The sequence below is a fragment of the Neodiprion virginianus genome, chromosome 2 (genome assembly GCF_021901495.1).
Source record: "Neodiprion virginianus isolate iyNeoVirg1 chromosome 2, iyNeoVirg1.1, whole genome shotgun sequence".
NCBI classification, from domain to species: Eukaryota; Metazoa; Arthropoda; class Insecta; order Hymenoptera; family Diprionidae; genus Neodiprion; species Neodiprion virginianus.
Window position 1 is genome coordinate 4,996,540 of NC_060878.1, and position 18,211 is coordinate 5,014,750.

At 40.5% G+C, this 18,211-nt stretch overlaps 1 protein-coding gene across 8 annotated transcripts; it reads right to left on the reverse strand.

Annotated features, from left to right (window-relative positions):
• Positions 1–145: 145 nt before the first annotated feature.
• Positions 146–14,116, reverse strand: LOC124299385 (uncharacterized). Of its 8 annotated transcripts, none has more exons than XM_046752590.1 (6): positions 12,908–13,244; positions 12,101–12,460; positions 11,476–11,914; positions 2,144–2,504; positions 228–360; positions 146–158 (listed from the first exon to the last, which is right to left on the reverse strand). In XM_046752590.1, exons 2-4 carry the CDS (start codon positions 12,453–12,455, stop codon positions 2,447–2,449), a joined length of 852 nt encoding a protein of 283 aa, XP_046608546.1. In that variant the 5' UTR covers positions 12,456–12,460; positions 12,908–13,244; the 3' UTR covers positions 146–158; positions 228–360; positions 2,144–2,446. The 8 variants fall into 8 exon arrangements, with proteins under 8 accessions (XP_046608546.1, XP_046608544.1, XP_046608547.1 ...); XM_046752588.1 differs by having other exon boundaries at positions 12,101–12,457; positions 12,908–13,243; XM_046752591.1 differs by lacking the exon at positions 12,908–13,244 and adding an exon at positions 12,545–12,880 and having other exon boundaries at positions 12,101–12,457.
• Positions 14,117–18,211: the final 4,095 nt, after the last annotated feature.

The following is an 18,211-nucleotide window of genomic DNA, read 5'->3' on the forward strand; positions in this document are numbered from 1 at the left end:
GCGATTTCATCTTGAGTCATGACCGCGCTGTAAGAAGGTGGATCCATGTCGTGGTGATCCACTGGGTTCAACTACTGCCGCGAAGGAGCAGAAGGACCAGACGACACGTTGCTGAGCTCTGAAGGATTGCCGCGTTCTTCGCTGGAGGGTGAGGATAACTGGAATCAACCCATCAACGATTACGCATTACATTCGGAATCCAGATGTTCGGATAATTTTTTACTCACCATCTCTTTCCACGACACTGCCATGCTCGCGGTCGGCTTTGAAGGATTCATAGCCAGCGATGTGGTTGGTGGTGCAACAGGTGAAAATCACGATCGACGAATGCAGGCAAGCTTATTCATCTTTACCCATCAGCTGAAATGGAAAATAACACACATGCTTTCTCATTGTATGTGTAAAATTGGGGTTGTTATACAAAACTCCCCAATTTTCACAAGTTTCGTGTCGATTCTTGGAGTTTCTGACGACGGTATAAACTGGGAAAATTAATTAAAACCATGTATAATACCGTGATTCTATAGGCAAAATGAAAAAAGAACAGTCATCAATTTTAAAGTCAATCATCCGTGTTTGAATACAAAAAATTACAGCATCGCTCATATTTCTCTTCAGCTTTTGAATTAACAGAAAATCGCTTCGCTGATTCAAAGAGGACAAAAATCGAGACGCTACGTTAACAAAAACATCAGATCAAAGTTTCTAAAATTCTATGAACTTCTCGATATTAGAGTTTTTGAGTTTTTTTTTGTTTTTGAGTTTTAATTGTTCGTATAACATTAAACAAAGTAAAGAGACGAAACGAACAAATAAAGTGCGTCGGAGATTCGTCCGAAAAAGACTGAATACCTACGCTCAGGCCGCGAAGAACTGGGTAGCTGATTTTTGGAAGGGAATGCGCTTGGTGTTTTGCTCGACATGCTATGTATTCCCAAACTGCACACTACCGACCTCTCACCATTACGGTGGTTTTAGTCGAACAGTAACCAGTAAGACAAGGAGAGCGAATGAGCAAAGCCATTGGGACGATAGATGAAACGAAGTTCGTCAGGTTGCCAGATTGCCTTGCAGCGTTGCCAAGTATCTCACTATAGTCTGTGACTGACAACTCCTGCGACAATGATGATCGCACTTTACAAGAGTGTGATCGAGTATAGGTACCAAAAAAAGTATTTAATCAATCAGGCGATATTACTGAACATTGACTAATTTTAAGACGGGATGTCGTCAGATTTGACGGATCATTCGATTGTCACATTACAATCCGGGATCTTTAAGTGTACTTGACGATTGCGTGGCTCATTACTGATCACGTCTTAGTATAATCTTTCAATTATTCAACGTGGGACTTGAAAAATAACGATTGGCCGTATGTTGATAACGGCGATATTCACCCAGGTGAATACTTCGTTCATTTACACAGGCTATTAACAGGCTATTAGTAGTAGTATATATATACGAGCATTGTTGCCGTTAGTTTCCGTTCACGCGAAGGATCGAAAGTATCAGGTAGAACCGTAACCACTGTAACGGTAAGACATGCTTCGGTATAAGTATATAAGAACCCTCATATAAACCAGGTACGAATGGTCAACGCGTTTGTGGGATTGGGAAAATTTGGCAATACATGGATCTGACAACGCAGCTACCACAATCGCTGTAATAAAGTTCTGTTACTTAGAGATTTAAGAGCTGGCTAAATTATATGGCCTGATACCGCTTATAGTTAGTCGGCATTTTGAACACAAAGTGACGTTGGTAACAGCACTGTACCCGTTATCTCAATTTGTTATCTGGGGAACAAAGTGTAGCTCGGCTTCGAGAGTTCTTACATTACATACAAACACACTAAGAACCTATCAGCTTCGTAGGTACATGCATCAATTCCATATCCTTTCCAAGCATGTGATGTTTTTTTTTCTAGTATAAATTTGTCTGCATTAACTTTGACTGAGGAACACGTATCTGCGACTACAGGTGATGACTGAAGTCGATAAAAAATGCGGATAGGGGGTGAGGGTTGAAGACATGGGGTACGGATAGCCCGTGGTGGAGAGCGTGTTGTCAACTTTTCCATGTCTCTCATAAATTGTCTGGATGAGACCCCATGCGTTCCCATGAAGTGCATGCAGCCACCTACCGTAATGAACATCAGATGTGGTAACGAATACACACTAGCGATTCCGTGGAAAGTACGTGTCGTGGACGAAATGCGTGGTATTGAGCAACTATCACTTTCTATCACTACACTACACACTACACTACACTACACACTACACACTATCACTACACAAGGGCTCCATTCGCTTATGATGGCGTCGTGTGTCCGCCTCAGTGGATCCAGTGCTGATTTTAGGTTCCTGCGTTGTCGACGCTGCTATGGGCTTCCAATGAAAATGAATCGGTCATCAGGGAAGAATACCGTTTTCTCCGTGTTCTTCGTTTAGGAACAACTGGTTATGGGGGTCCCACGTAAGCCGGCGTTCGGCTTTACGTATCTTCTGTCAACATTCAAAGTAGTCCCACGAGATTAAAGAACACACCTTATCAAAGTCACAGGCATCGATAGCGCGATGAAACACAATGAAAGTAATTTGAACCCAATAAAAAACTTCTTTTAATATCGACTTTTTACTTATAATATATATCAGAGAATAGGACCCAACTTCATTAAATGGTGACTCTTTGTCAGAGTCTAGAAGTCTTCATAGCTAAAAAATAGTGCAATCCCCTGCCCAACAATTGCATCCTCTTCTCACTTCTGAGAATTACACCACTGCGATAAAATCTCGAGCATTTTTTCCTCTGTTCAATTATCTCTAGTACTTTATCAACGATATTAAAATAACATCGTGACAAGTATTTTTCGATTTAACGTCAACAGAGTGGAAATTAATAACAGCAAAGAATACAAGATTCTTTTCATGGTCACGAGCAAGTGTGTCCTGCAATTATGAATTGACACCATTTAAAAATTAGCCCGATCTAGTCTGTAGGAAGATGTCCGTTTAACCGTAGCCGCAAATTTTGGCAATTCTGCATTACCTTATTTCAGTTGCCTTTGATTATTCTAACGTAAGCATTGGTCTTTCTCTTAATATTTCTCTTTGCCTTACGATATCTCTTGTATCTGTATTGTTTCTTATCTTGTGTGGTCACTTCACCGTCGGAAAGGAGTATGGGTGACTTGTTGACGAATCAACAGTTTCAAACGTTACCATAAAAAGCTCAACTGAATTACATACTCGTAATAACTACTTGGTACAGTATAATTTACGCTAAAACAAATTACGAAACAATATCCAATCTTGAGAAGTCGGTCTTGATCAAGGTAACGGGTCTTCCCGAAGTTAGCCGTCGCAGCAATCTCCCGAGGGGCAGTCTATCTCTGAACAGCACTTGTGGAAAAGAAAATAGTAGAGGATTTCACATAAGCACTGGTAACAACAACCTCGACAAGTTTCATCGTCGTCTCTTCGACTGGAACTCTCAGGCGCAAAGGTAGCTCCTCGGATCTGTCTGTTCGGATTTGAAACTAACTGACCGATCTCGTTACGTCGACGACTGTTGGCTGATTTATTTTCGATGAGCTCGATCAGATCTTGACGTAAATCTCGAATATTCGTGCTTTGTATTCAGAACAGTTTGCACAACAACTGCTTCGGTAAAAATCAACCCGAGCTGCGAGAGGGTGGATTCAAAACTCTGTCCACTGGTTCCGAAGCATTGGTCTGCAAATGTGGAGCAATAGAAACTGACAATCGTTAAGTAAGGTCTGCAGGATCATATAGTGAAGATTTTTTGATTACAAGGTAAAAACCCCTAAATTCAGCATTTCACTCGATACCTGCGTAAGCTCGGAGGGCTCAGAGACTTTGGAAAGCGGTTCTGTTCTGGCGGTTGGCTTTGAAGGATTCATAGCTTGCAGCGTGGCTGTCGATGCAACAGGTGGAAAGGACAATCAAAGGCTGAAAAACTTGTTCGGCCACACGTTGACTACAAAAATTCAAACACTTGTACCTTCACTGCGTCTCTGGGTTTCGTGAGAACAAACCCGATATCGGGTCATTGAGACCGTATAAGATATCGATGATACATTGAAATGGAATGGCGTTAAGGAAACATTATTAATCAAATAAAAACGATCAAGAATTGAGCAAATCTGGTGATACTGGATCTGACAAAGTCAGTATGAAAATCTCAACGATTCGTTCCCATTGCTATTCGAACTGTCGAAATGGGTAGACGGATCACTTATATTCACAAATTGATCTCCAGCATAGAAAGCTTGTTCGTGATCTATCCGTTATCTGTCGTTTAGCCGTCACTGTACGGTTAGATAATGCGTAGCGCAGTCTTGGGCAGTTTCCAACTACCACAACTCTATACACGGCAGTGATTATTGCGTAACAGTACTTTGCAGCCGCGCCGACGTTGAACATCGTGAAACGTGACGCAGAGTTGAATATTTTTGTCGACTTACAATTAACAGAAACCCAGACCTTCCTCAACTCAACGACCTCAACGCTATGACGTGTCATTCTTACGAGATACTAGACGCTGTCCTTGACTATATTAATACAACAGCAGCCACTCCTATCTGACGAACCGACATTCATGAATGGTTAATGAAATGCGATCACCGATCAGAGCCGTTATTGGAAACTGGATAAACTGCACATTGCCGAGGATCCGCAACCGCAAGGAAACATTTATTTATTGCAAGGCTGAAACCTGGCCCATAAGGCCCATTAAATAATGTTCGAAAACCTTGATTCGATTCGATTGTAGATATGAAAGTCGGTTCTGTATTCCTACGTATATACATATAAAGGAGGAAACTAAAGTGGCAGAGTAGATTTTATCAACGGTAATTCGAGCATGTATAAAAAATGTCAGTTTTTCTGAAAGGATATCGCCATCGATTTTCTGAGCTTTTTCAAAACTCTTGAATTATGAAATTCAAGGTCCTACAGTCCTTTCCTCCGAACGGCAAATGGCGATTAGAACAATAACGCGGAGATTCTTTGGCGACCATTATAACTTTCCTGCGATGTGATGATTCAGCGACGCCGCTCAGCGAGCTTCTCATTGTGCTTCTCAGCCTCCCATTATTACCTCCGGGGGAAGTCTTGATATTGCCAAAATGACGCGGCATGTTAAAGGTTCCCGAGTATTAAATGCGATATCGCGGGTTAATCAATGAAAAAGATTTTGCGCAGAAAATGTGCGTCTTGCAGTTATTCCGTCTTAAATGTTATCTCCGTCAAACGTTGATCCGCCAACTCGCGTCTTATTCCGTATTGTCTCAAGCGGCTAATTGGCTGATTGGAATAAATGGAGATCTCGCAGAGTATTTTGCGACTAGCTTACCTTGAAATCGAACGATTTTTTTAAGGGGTTTGTCAATTTCGGTGTACGAAAAAATGGCTATATAGTCTAACAAACGAGTATGAAGGGTAGTATCATTTTTAGTATAAATCCGGAAACTCGATCTAAGGGTAATTCATTATTAAAAAAAAAACGGTTCAACCATTCAATTCGTAATCTAATAACTTTATGAAAAAATTTCTCAAACACAAGTTGTTGGGGACAAAAAAAAAAACACTCATTTTCGTATTTTCCAAAATAAGGGAAAAAGAACTAAAATCCATGAAAGTAGCGGGGCGAAAACCTCAAAGGTTTAAGTAATAAAAAGAGAGTATTAAAATCGTATACACGAGACAGACATATCTTGACTGAAGAAAAATTTAGTTTAACAATCAGTTTTCACTGCCTTTTTCTCTATTATTTTTGAAGATACGAAGATGAAAATGGAATGCTTTGCGTTTTTTTTTTTTTTTTCAACAACAACTTTTGTTTGACATATTTTTTGACAAAGTCATTAAATTCCGAGTTAAACGGTTTAACCCTTTTTTTTTTTGTACAACGATCGCGGGGGCTTATTGGAAAATTATTATCACCATTTGATTCAGCGTCATCGAATCACCCTTAGATTGAGTTTGCGGATTCGTACCAAAAAAGTACCACCTTTCGATTTTACACGACCGACCCGAACGTCAATCGTTGCACCTTGCATCTCGAAGCATTTCCTCCGTAGTTACCCGGCATCACACTCTTTCTTCTTCCGCGTTCTCCTTATTTCGGGGGCTGTCTCACTCCCTGCTCGTTTCGAGGCTCCTATCTCTTAAACTCGGTCTCAGAGCAAGAGCAGCCATACTTTACGCGAAGTGCGGCAGTAAAAATGTGTTACTACCGACCGCAGCGGAATTGCCTGGAACGAGAGGTGGCGGTGCATCGAATGAAATCCCGCGAATAGAGCCGTTTCAAATCCTCAACTATCCTTCGCTCCTTCGTCCTCTCTTTCCCCGACTTCCGCGTATTCCCTAGGCTGCCTTTTTCGTTTTTATTTCTCTCTCTCTCTCTCTCTCTCCCTCCGTCTCTCTTTTTCTTTGCTTTTCAACCCGGATAGTGCCCGGTTTCCACCGCTCGTTACACCGAACAGTAACTACCCAGCAACCCTCCGTAAATTGTTGAAAATGTGGCGATTGTTTCGTTCCTCGAAACTGGATTCCGGACCAAATATCCCCGATTGCTTTTCCCGCACATGGAAGCAGCTTGCGCGACAAAAATTGTCTTCCACAAGCTTTTAAAACCTAAATAAATGCACGCCCTTCATCGCCTGTATCGATTAAAAATTTCCTCCAAATCCAATCTCTTTCCTCCTATTTTTTATCCGACGGTTTGCTTCGAACAACAAAAGCCACCGACTTTATTTCACCCTGCTGCTCGGCTCGGGATTCGACGGACTACCCGGCCAACGGAGAACAAAGAAAAGGAAACAACCCTAGCTGTCACTACTCCTTTACGGGCGAGGGTTAATTTCTGTGTGGTGCAGGGAACGCCGCGATCCATGGTGAAAGAGAGACGAAAGACTTTGTGCCGCGTTAAAAAATTTCAACGGGTAAAATTCAGCACGAAACAATCAATTTTTGGTTTATTTTCACCATTTTTGATCCGTCGCTCTTTTTCCTCCCCCTGTCTTGAAGGTATAAAGCCTTGTCACGGAGGATTAGCTCGAGCTTCCCGAGTCCCACCTTTTCCATATTTTTTCTTACCTTTAACGTCTTCTTACCCCCTTTTATTCAATCTAGGTCCTAATCTATTATTATATACCGACGTGTATATAGCGTTCCTTAAGTAAAATGATATCTAGGTTCGGAGAAACATCTTATCTTGTACAAACATTGTTTTCCGCATCGACCGGAAGTTCGTCTTCTCGTGTTTTCAGATCCGCTTCATCTTCCGCAACTCGATTCCCGTTATTTTTACCCTCGACCCGATTTAATCTGCTTACGTTTCGTTCAATTCGACCACCGAAGTAACGATACTATTTTATTTCTATGCTAGGAAATTCTTATCTTTTTCCTAGTAGACGAGGGAGAATAAATTCAATCGAACAGCTGTCTATATGTACCAAAAAATTGTAATTACTAACGCTACAGATCAATATATTACATCTCTTTCTAGCACCTACGTCAGAAGGGAAATTTGATTGACAATATTTACGTCGCGATATCTTACGTTCAACGCCTTGAAGGGATTCGAGTGATATTAGATTTTGAGTCGTTCGCCAAGGACTCGTCAAAGCGAGTGTCTTACTAATTTGAATTAATTTCCTGCTACTTTGAAGAGAGGATCGCGTCCTTAATGGAAAGTAGCTCTCAATTTTAGAACGATATTAATTGGCTGGAATTCAAAGAGGTGTAAATTTTCGTGTATATTGTGTAATTTATTATACGTATGAATAAGCATTTGCTAATTCATTTCAGAATAATAAAATGTAAATTTTTAAATATATATACATATGTAATATTTATAAATAATATAATATATATATGTATCAAAATCAACACGGAATAAAATTTCATTTCATTTGTTCAAATTGGATACTACGTGCACGTAAAATATTCAGTCTACTCGACGGAATCACGTGCGACCCTTACGCTCAAAGTTCACGTAAATAGCTTTCGTCGATTTTCGTCATCGTATTTGTTTGTCCTTCGCGGTCACATGGTTCACAATTTTTTGCGGACTGTCATCGTTGAAAATAGAGCAATATGTGAATATCAGAGGCATTCAGGAATAGAGCGTATTAGTTAGTCGCGGAAGCAACGAGCTAAATTTAAAATCGTTCGTATAAATTTTCTCGTTATTACCATAAGACTTCCCCCGCAACAGATACGGGAAAATTAAATAAGAACAAGGAAAGGAATCAGCGAAAAAGTATTTTTCTTGCGATGGTTGAAGAAGATACGGAGGGGAAATTCAAGAAGTATATATGTAGCAGAGACACAATTTAACTTGTGGCCGATCAAGATCGAGCCAGAGATAATCTAATCTACAATCGACCCCTCCGTCTTGGCGAGTTACATTGATTTTTTACGACGTCGTAAAAACAGGGAAATGAGCACCGTCGGCTGAAACGAACTCTTTAGTAAATCGACTAAATTGAACTCCGCCTATTTTTCTGTTTTGTTTTTCTTTCATTATACATCGCATAACTACACAGTTTCAGCTGTTGATTTTCTCTCTTGTTCCGGAAAATTCAGAAACCTTTGGAAAATAACATCGGCGTTTCACTTCTTCGAACAAATTATACGAGTTTTGTTAGAAATTAAGTTAGGTAAAGAATTGAATATGGGGGCGTCCATTGATTGCGCGATCTTAGGATGGGGGGAAGAAGGGTTCGGAAAAATCTCACCAAATCTCATTTAACCGGAGGGGGGATGGTCGTTACTGCAACAGATAGAAAATATTAAATATAAACAATATCGAATAAATTTAATCATTTAAAAATTACAGGGTCAAACTCACCGCGGAGAGAAAGGGGGGGGTTCAAATTTTAAAAAAACACACACCTCGCGTAATTAATGGACGCCCCTTATCTGTAAAATTTTGCATTTACCAAGATTTTTGGGAAGTCAGAAAAAAAGCCTTCATTTTCCGTTCTCGAGATGAAGTCGAAGGGGAAATAGAAAAGTTTAGGGAGCGATCGAGGATTAAACGAGAGGCGGCAACCACCCGGTAAATGGATCAGAAAAATGCGGTGAAGGAAGAGAACGAACATGAAAGCTGAATTGGAATTAGTACTTTAGTGCGAGGTCATAAGATGAGGTACCGACGAAACGGTTGGTGAAGGAGGAAACATTTGTTCGTATTTATTCAATGTTTCAGATTCAAGCACGTTTATCTCGTTGAATTTTGCTCCGCTTTGTATATATATATATATATATATATATATATATATATATATATATATATATATATATGTGTGTGTGTGTGTATATATATATATATATATATACACATCGTATCTCTCTGTCAATCGCGTCATGCACCGTAAATACGTTACAATTTTGCCGCGTTTTATACGCGCGAATAAATCTGTTCGCATAAATTCGAATCCGAATGAACTGGTATTTACAATTTAACGCCCCCGCCCTCGGAATTTAATTACAGGATGATTATATACCTGTCGTTACTACTGTCATCAGTGACCGCAGGGAAAATCACTAAAGAGAAATCGATACTTGTAATTTTTTTTTTAAATTTCCAGAAAATCAGTTACCAGATTTTGATTTTGTTAGTGAATTGATCTGTCGAAATATTGTTCCAAAATTTATTTTATGGTTTTACTTGTACTTTGACTGCTTTGTTTGTACTTCTTATCGTCACCGTCATTAATCTACAACACAAGTGTCTACTGTGTAAGAATATATATAGGCCTGGAAAATATATATACATCTGTTTATCACACGCAGGTATCTAAGTACGCACGTGTATAATTACACCCCTATCTTGTGTACTCGAAACATAGATATATGTAGGTATATTTATAACGATATGTATAAGATACAGAAGGCATTGGCGGCATTTATGTCTTTCAATACACATGTCGAATCTATTTGTAATATAAAGATTATCGATGAAGAAAACCTCGTGTAATCGTGTGTATAGTAAAATTCTGAACGATGTTTAAATAACTCGCTGTCTAAAAATATAAAATACATACAGCAAAAAAAAAATCTTCAATCCGTCACGCTGCACTTCATTTCGTATTCAATGAAAGAATATTTATAATTTTTTTTTGTTTTTTTGGAAGATTTGAATAACTATTTGTGAAACAAAACTGTTAACATACGGAAATTTAAGAAACATTCGTCAAAACTCATATTCAATAGATTTGATGTAAGTTCAAGACTGATTTTAGCCTGACTCTATTTCGCGCGACCGATATGCCAAAGTTTGAATTACCGGTCTACGTTGCGTCTGAACATTCCCAGATATCGAAACCACGTACTTGATAACGAATACGCCGTTTATACATATAGTCCAAACTTAGGCAGCAGGCTACTTGGCTCAAGTAGTTGTAAGCGATACTTGAACTAACCGAGCTAATCATCACGGTATGCAGGACTTCGCGAATCACCGAGGCAACGGCGTAACCACGAAACCGTCGAGAGCTTACGATACATTTCCTGTGATCAATTAGTACCCCAGACTATCGCAAGCTCAGTTGTGAATCGGCGAATTATAAACTGCCTGCGATTTTATATTTCGTTAAACTGTTATACAGATTCTCGCGAAGAACCATCTGCACTGCACAAGTACCGCAACACGCGTTAAGTATAAATTGTTAATCGGTGTACATCGTGACGTGTAACGAACAGACGGTGTGACGATGTATATATTTAGATCGACGAAAGTAAGAACCGAAGGTCGGATGGATCAGCGGATCAGCGGATCAGCCGATCGGCAAATTAGTAGGCCTACGACTTTAGAAGGAAAGAGTTGCGTATTGAGGTGTCAGGAAATTATAAAGTGTGAAATTAGCTCAAATCCTGATCAGGTAACGAATTCCATAAATAACGACGAACTGAAACAAGAAAGAAAGTCACACCATCCTAAAATTATAAATACGACACATCAAACACTCGCCCTTCACATACTTCGAATAATTGTTCCGCTCGATTTTATCTACACACACTTTTACCGTCCGTTTTCCATGTTATTGTTACTATTTTGTTTAATTCTTACTCGACTATTGTCTCATATATCTTTTAACTTATACACCTGTGCTGTCCACTTATAGTTATTTTAAACGATCAAACCACGTTTGTTGGGTTGCGACGTGCAGGGACTAGAAATTAGGGAGTTTGTACTATCAAATTACCGTTTATTTTTAAACCAAACTGACCCCAAATACATGCATAATTTCCTCTCTGATCGTCAACACCCATTTCCCGTAATTGTTTATTTATTTCCCTTTCTTTATATTTTTGACTTATGATCCATAAAAAGAAAATTCATTACAACGGAGACACTTGACCGGCACGTTATTTTCTCAACACAAAGTAAGCATCACTCCTTAAAGTCACAAATCTGACAGCCAATGACTAAGTTGTATACCTCTTCACATGCCCCTGCAGACGTTTGTTCATGGTGTTCCGTTTGAAGAGAGAGTGACCGAATCTGTGGTCCGCGTCGTAAACGGTTGGTCGACTGTCCAAGTTTTTCAACTGAGGCAATTGCTTAACGAAACTGATTGCGGCCCTGTTCAAAGCCTCAAAATCGTAGTCACGATTTGGCAGCACCGAAGTTATCGCACGCTTGTACCGGTTCCCACCAGAATTCCACATTATGGGATCCTCGAACTCTCGCCGAAAATGATCGTAGTCGTCGAAATCGCCACGATCGCCAAGTTCCTCTTGTATTTGCCTGCGCAGTACTTTGTGCGCCCTCTTCTGCTGCAGTTGTCTCTCCTGAGTCCTTTGATGCATCCTCGAGCCGACACCGATCATGATGAATATCGCTCCTATCGCTGCCAAGACCGTCAAGTACCGAGATCCTGGTCAATTTGAAAAATTGTCATCAGAATCAGGTCGAACAGTACCTATCATCTCAATAAGCCACTGATACCATCAACCCTAATTGTATGATTGTAATCCAGTCTAAGGGAACAAGCGAGTTCATCCCAGTGCTAAAGTCTAAAAAAGAACAGTACAAACTCCAGATGCAAAACAACAACAATTACGTTTGCTCCTTGAATTGGTGGCTTGGGAAGAAGCCACGATCGTCCGATTTGGAGTAATCACATGAACTACCGGAGGTTCGTTCACGATGGGAGCGTAAGTCGTTGAGGCGTAAGGGGTAATGTTGAATCCAGGTTGTGACATCGGTTTTACAGTCTCCATCGGCACCTGGTTAACGGGGTTGCAGTACGGTGTGGTGTCCTGCTGAACCGGCACCGTCGTGGGATAGGGTGCAGGTTGACTGGATTCCATCGGTACCGGGACGTAAGTCCCCTGGGACTGCGAGGCCATGAGACTGGAGTACGAAGGTGGCGGTGAATCAGATTCCGTCGCGCTTGGTTCCGGTTTGTCCGGCATGACTGCTGCAAAAATTCAGATAAGCGTGACGTCGTGCAACAGCTTGGTGTGAAAGTGAACACTGGTACATGGACAGCTGTCTTTCCTACGGTGTCGCGATTCCGATCCGCGAAACGGTGCTTCTTCTCTCCTCCGGTGGCCGGGATCAACTGCGCGCTATTTCTCGTCGACTAGGCGAGACTCGTGCGAGTAAAATAAAATCCTTTCAGCACCGCGTGATTCAACTTGAAGCGTGTTATTCTGGCGCGACTCTTTGGTATCCAATAGCGTGAAGAGACCGCGATTGTACGCGGCGAGGGAAACAGATTCGGAGCCAGTTTATCGCCGGTTTTTTTGCTGTAACCAGCGTCTTGTGCATGACCTTGTGAATTATTGAACAAGTCATGGATATACATGGGAATATGAATAAATGACGCAAGCTGAGAGACCCGCTTGGCTCTTCACGCACTGATCTGATCGATCCCTTTTATCAGCTGTGACAGTGGTATCACTGTCAGCAACGTATTTGCCCGTCGAAGAACCCCCGGTACTGAGAGATATTCATTACGTGGACACCAACGTGTCGCACACTTTTCGTCTCGATTGACCGGAACTTGGTCCCAGAATACACTGACTTTCACAGGCTTTATGCGCAGCTCTCGATCCCGATTGCTATTTTAACGTTTTGCTACAAGGCCACACACATGACTGGTCCATACTCAGTTCACGATAAGTCACCGCGCGTCGATTGGCTCTAGAACAAGCTGATACCTTGTGTGTTTGTAAAACGTGTGACGGAATTAACAAATAAGAAATGATTCGGGCTCCTCACTGTTCTCACAATTCCAGGTTCTTCCAAGACGCAATTCGGCATTGGAACTCCAATGTTTTTCAGACCATACACGGAATTCTGATAGCCTTCAAGTTTTTTTTTTACTTTATTTTTGTTGTGTTCGTGGGCCTGTTTATCCTCAGCTAGAAATCGCCAGGTACAATTTATTCCAGTACGTGTTCGATTGACGTCAACGGAATACCGCAATCCAGTGACTATATCAGATCAAAATAAAAACCACAAGCTTTTGGAGCTTCGCTGTTGGTCGTATGTCTAGCTATTTGAATGAGTCCGTAAAATTTGCGTAATTCCCGCGAGTTCTGTGGACCAAGACGACTGATTTATTCAACGAATCGATAGCACTCCACCACACCTCAGAGTCGTGAACAAAATAACCGGACATCAAACGGAGTGAATCGATATGCGAGATAATTTGGTTGGCTAGAATGCCCTTGAACATGTCGTTCATACAAAGCATTCATTATGGAAGATGTTCACACCTTACATGCGTAAAACAAACCCCGAAACGACTGGTACCCAAAATATAACTTTCAATTTCCCCTTAAAATAATAATTCTGTTTTTTAGGTATTTAGGTATGTTGAATTAAAATATAGCGCTATGTTTTCTCAGCACATCGACATTTTTTTCTTCTACGATAGTATTCAAGACCAAGAATTCTCCGACTTTTGCTATAACGTACTCACCACTTCCGTTGACGGTTAACATTTCAGGAATTCAATGGTCAACCCGCACAACACACACCACCACAATCTTATCACTAACGAACAGGAAGTTCACTCCGTTCACGCCGAGCACTCTTCTAACTACCTATACAGATGGTAAATTTGATGTGCCTAAAACCAACTACAACCAATCCTCAGAGTGGGAGTTGCAGACTTGCCAATGATTTCCATTGGCTGTGTGACGCGCTTCGGAGCGTATCGCGACTACGCGCGAAATCCGGATTCGGTGATTAGGGAACGTTTATAAACCACGTGGATCGTTTAGGATGGATGGGGGAGGGGGGCAAAAAGTTACTTAAGGACCACCTGAGGGGGTGGGAGGGGTAATAAGAGGAGGCTACGTAGCTCTTAAATTCCTTAAGGGATCACATACCACTGAAATTTTCGAAAAGTCGTTTTTTTTTACAGATTTTTATTCCTGTTACTTTTGCGAAATTTTCAGAAAAAAAAGCAAAATACTAACTGCCGCGTCCCTCTCGACGGCTGTGTTTCGTATTTCTTTCGTTCGCAACACTTGGGTTTCTTAGAAGACGGTTTTTCTCAAACTGGCGGCACTTCCGCACTTAAAATTTGTAAGGATTTGGTGAATTTACATTCAGTACGTCATACTGAACCCATACATAAAAAAAAAAATATAACTGCTAACATTAGGGAAAAGACGATTGTCGTGACTATTGTCGTGATCACAATAATAACAACGACAAACCTATCTAAAATTATACAATCACTGGATTATTAGGCAATTATTTATAACTTTGAAGAATTTTAGTAATGCAACTATACAATAAGAGTCCCAAACTAATTGAAAACATGCATAAACAACGATGTTATATTTACTTGCTATAATCGATCGACTAGTGTTTTGCCCAATTTGATCACGAGTCACTTCACAGGGTAACACCGTCTGACCAATCGTCACGCCGGTGTCTAAATTCCCGTAGTTACGTCCGGTGTTTGCGGGATTATTGGCAACATATCGGTTTGCTTCTTCCGGCGGATTAACTGAACCTAACATCTTGGGGTAGGGGCAAGGATCGTTGGGCTGTGAGATGGGCGGTTGCATCGACATCTGTGTTGGCATTGGTATTGGCACTGGCGTTGACATTGGCATTGGCATTGACATTGACATTGACATTGGCCTTGGCATTGGCATTGGCATTGGTACAATCATATTTGACGACACGTTTGGGTACTCTGAGTTTACAGGGTTCAATGCAGTGGCAGGTCTCACTTCCGTTGCAAAAGCGTATTGACGGTGAGGCAAGCCGTTAATTGCATCCTCGTACGAAGGTGGTGGAGTATTTGGCTTCGTGCCAACCGTTGTTTTGGGAAAATCCATGTGAGGACACTCTCTAAAATGTAATAGACGAGGTTTTCAGACCAGCACTAATACTATGATTGACTCGCAACTATGATAAGGATAATTCTGCGAACAGCCATTAATTTTCCATTCTCGTGTGGAAAGCATTTGTTGAAATATGTTGTTTTTTTTCGTATCACACTTTTAAACCACTTTTTAACTTAGATGATGCAGAGTGCCAGACTTTCAACGACTTCCGAGTCTACCGATAATGCCAGATCGTATGATAAAAATTATTAAATAAGGTCTGGTTGACGACACATCTGTAATCACTTATACCGAAATAAAATGCGAGTATCAAATGCTAATCAATTCCCTGTCAAACGAGTGACTATTTTCGGCACTGGTAATGAGTGAAAATTCATGTAAAACGAGGAAATACAACTTAAACTATGGGTACATACATGCCGTCCTATCTGACCAACGATCTAACTTCCGAGAATGAAACGTAAGTAATGGTTACTGCGTTTACAACCATTAATTGCACAAGACAATTGTGACTCAACAATAAGCAGCTTGATGCTAAACGACTTTTGATCTTAAATTGCAAAATGTGTCTGTGACTCGGGAATTACAAGTTCGACGAAAAGAATAGTGTGAAAACGAAAACATGCTTACTTACAATTAGATTTCACAAGCGTAAACGCAACTGCGTAAGCGTCCTGCGTCGACAAAATGCTGGGACGAACTGCGAAGTTTACAATCAAGGGATAGTTTCTAGGATAGAGGCGGTCGCCATACTAATTGGCCAAACAAAACCTTAAGAAACACCGTCAGAGGGCAGCCGCCACGCGTACGTTACATTGGATCCCTACCTAAGCAAGATTCCAGCGACAATGGGGTTCCCTTTGCCTATGAGGTAACGGGATTGTTTATCAGTGCTGCAGGAAAAGGGCGTGTCAACACACGCTGATAGTATTGATTCATAGACAACGGGGATGTCAGTGCATCACACTCTAAAAGTCATGTCGAAATATCGTTCGTCATTTAAGGAGGCAGCACACATCCTGGTGTCACGTCGCCATTCCTTTCGCTATGTGCGAATGGCTATCCGATCTGCTTTGGTTTCTCCGTCTAATCCAGCAGCCAGCTGAGATACTCAAAATGTATGCGGTTTCACATTCGTTGAATTGATAAGCAGCATATATGAATCGTCACTCCAACTTTTTACTAGATCGAGCCTCTTGGCTTCGACCTCAGGTTGCGAATATTTCTTGGATTCACTCTTTGCGCGTTCGACAACTTCAATTTAAAATTATACACGATATTGATGGATCCGGAGATTGGTTAATGATTCTACGAAAGTGAGATTCAATTTCTACGAAACTGTGTCACATTGTTTTATCTGGAAGCTTGAAAGACACTGTTCGGTTCTTATCTAATCTGCCTGGTGTATAAGGGAAATTTACAGCGTTTGTAAATTACCTTCACACTGAATTGACTCTGATTATTTCCATCGTTCTTGCTAGACGTCGTGTGCATCTACCTCTAATGGGGTTAAGATGAAGAGAATTTTTCTAATGTACATTGTCAATTTCTTTACACAATAATACAGTTTTAAACAAGCAATGCTTATTGATATTCATCATCATCTGATATTAAAAAACAAACAGCTGTGTACTCTGTGAAATCACAAAAGCTCTGCCTGTGTGAAAAACTGCGGCCGCAAACTGTAATCTTACTATTTCTTCCTACTTAGCACGAGTAACAATAATTCACTTCATATACAGTACAATAATATTCTGTATAGTACAGGTTTACAAAACACCTTCATATCTCCTAACAAGATATTATTTCAATGAAACGTACATAAAATAAGTTGTAGAGTGCGAAAAAATAATTGATTCGAGGAATATCACCGTGTATCAAGTATTTTGATTACTTCTCCACGTTCTTCGAAATCATTTACATCACGTCAAGTGCTGTCGAGGCTCAGACAATTTTATTATGTTATGTTGGGCGCCAGTTAATTATCAAAATTAACGAAAACGAAATAACGGCTAAGCTCAGTAGGCTAACAAATAACAATAAATAGTTACAATTATAGACTCTATTCGTAAGGGAGTTCATTTGGGGACCCAAGGAAGGGACAATCTAAATTTCCAAGAGTATAGAAAGAAAGAATTGGATAGAATATACAATTTTATTTGTACTCACAAATTGTTGTCGAAATCCGACTCTCAGAACTGTTCGAAGAATACGACGCTGGTCGTCAATAACTTTAAGAGAGACACTGTTATTTATAATTTCGGTTACAAATGAACAATATAATCAGTACACGAACAACGCCAAGCGACAAAGATTGACGAAATGGATTGACGCAACAGTCAAATTACAAAACTGTGTACTATGTACGAGGGTCGACACAAGAGTGGTTGTGCCGGCTCCTACCGCACGTGGCTTGGGTCGATAATTCGCTCGACAATTTGACGCCTGCGCGCTAGCCTAAATTTGAATGTCTGTACCCTATTCGTCTCGAGTTAATACGGCGTAGCGGCGCGTAATTTTTGAATGATTTTAAGTGACTCGGAAGCTATTTATTAATTATGGCTAACCTTATAATTAGGGATTTCGACTCTGTCGTTGAGTTGGATACGATTATTCTATGTTCCTGTTACAACACTATCAATAAAATAAGTTCATACAACAAAAAACTTTGGATCTATGACAGTAAGGAATGTAGTCGAAAAAATGGAAAACTACAGACGATCAACTGTCTCGATATCAATGATAGTAAAATTACTCATAAGCGTGACGTAGCCAATGACCTCGACCAATTAACCATATCGACTCTTGAGGTCCTTCAAGAGTTAGACTGAGGATGCAGGACTCATTGGAAC

What these genes read in the sequence shown, in the direction of transcription:
- LOC124299385 (XM_046752590.1), bottom strand. Translation starts at nt 12,455, where the DNA reads ATGCCGGACAAACCGGAACCAAGCGCGACGGAATCTGATTCACCGCCA. An exon ending in CACCAATTCAAGGAGCAAAC is followed by an intron (nt 11,915 to 12,100) that starts GTAATTGTTGTT and finishes CAAATTGACCAG; the next exon opens with GATCTCGGTACTTGACGGTC. An exon ending in CTGCAGGGGCATGTGAAGAG is followed by an intron (nt 2,505 to 11,475) that starts GTATACAACTTA and finishes GAATGTTGACAG; the next exon opens with AAGATACGTAAAGCCGAACG.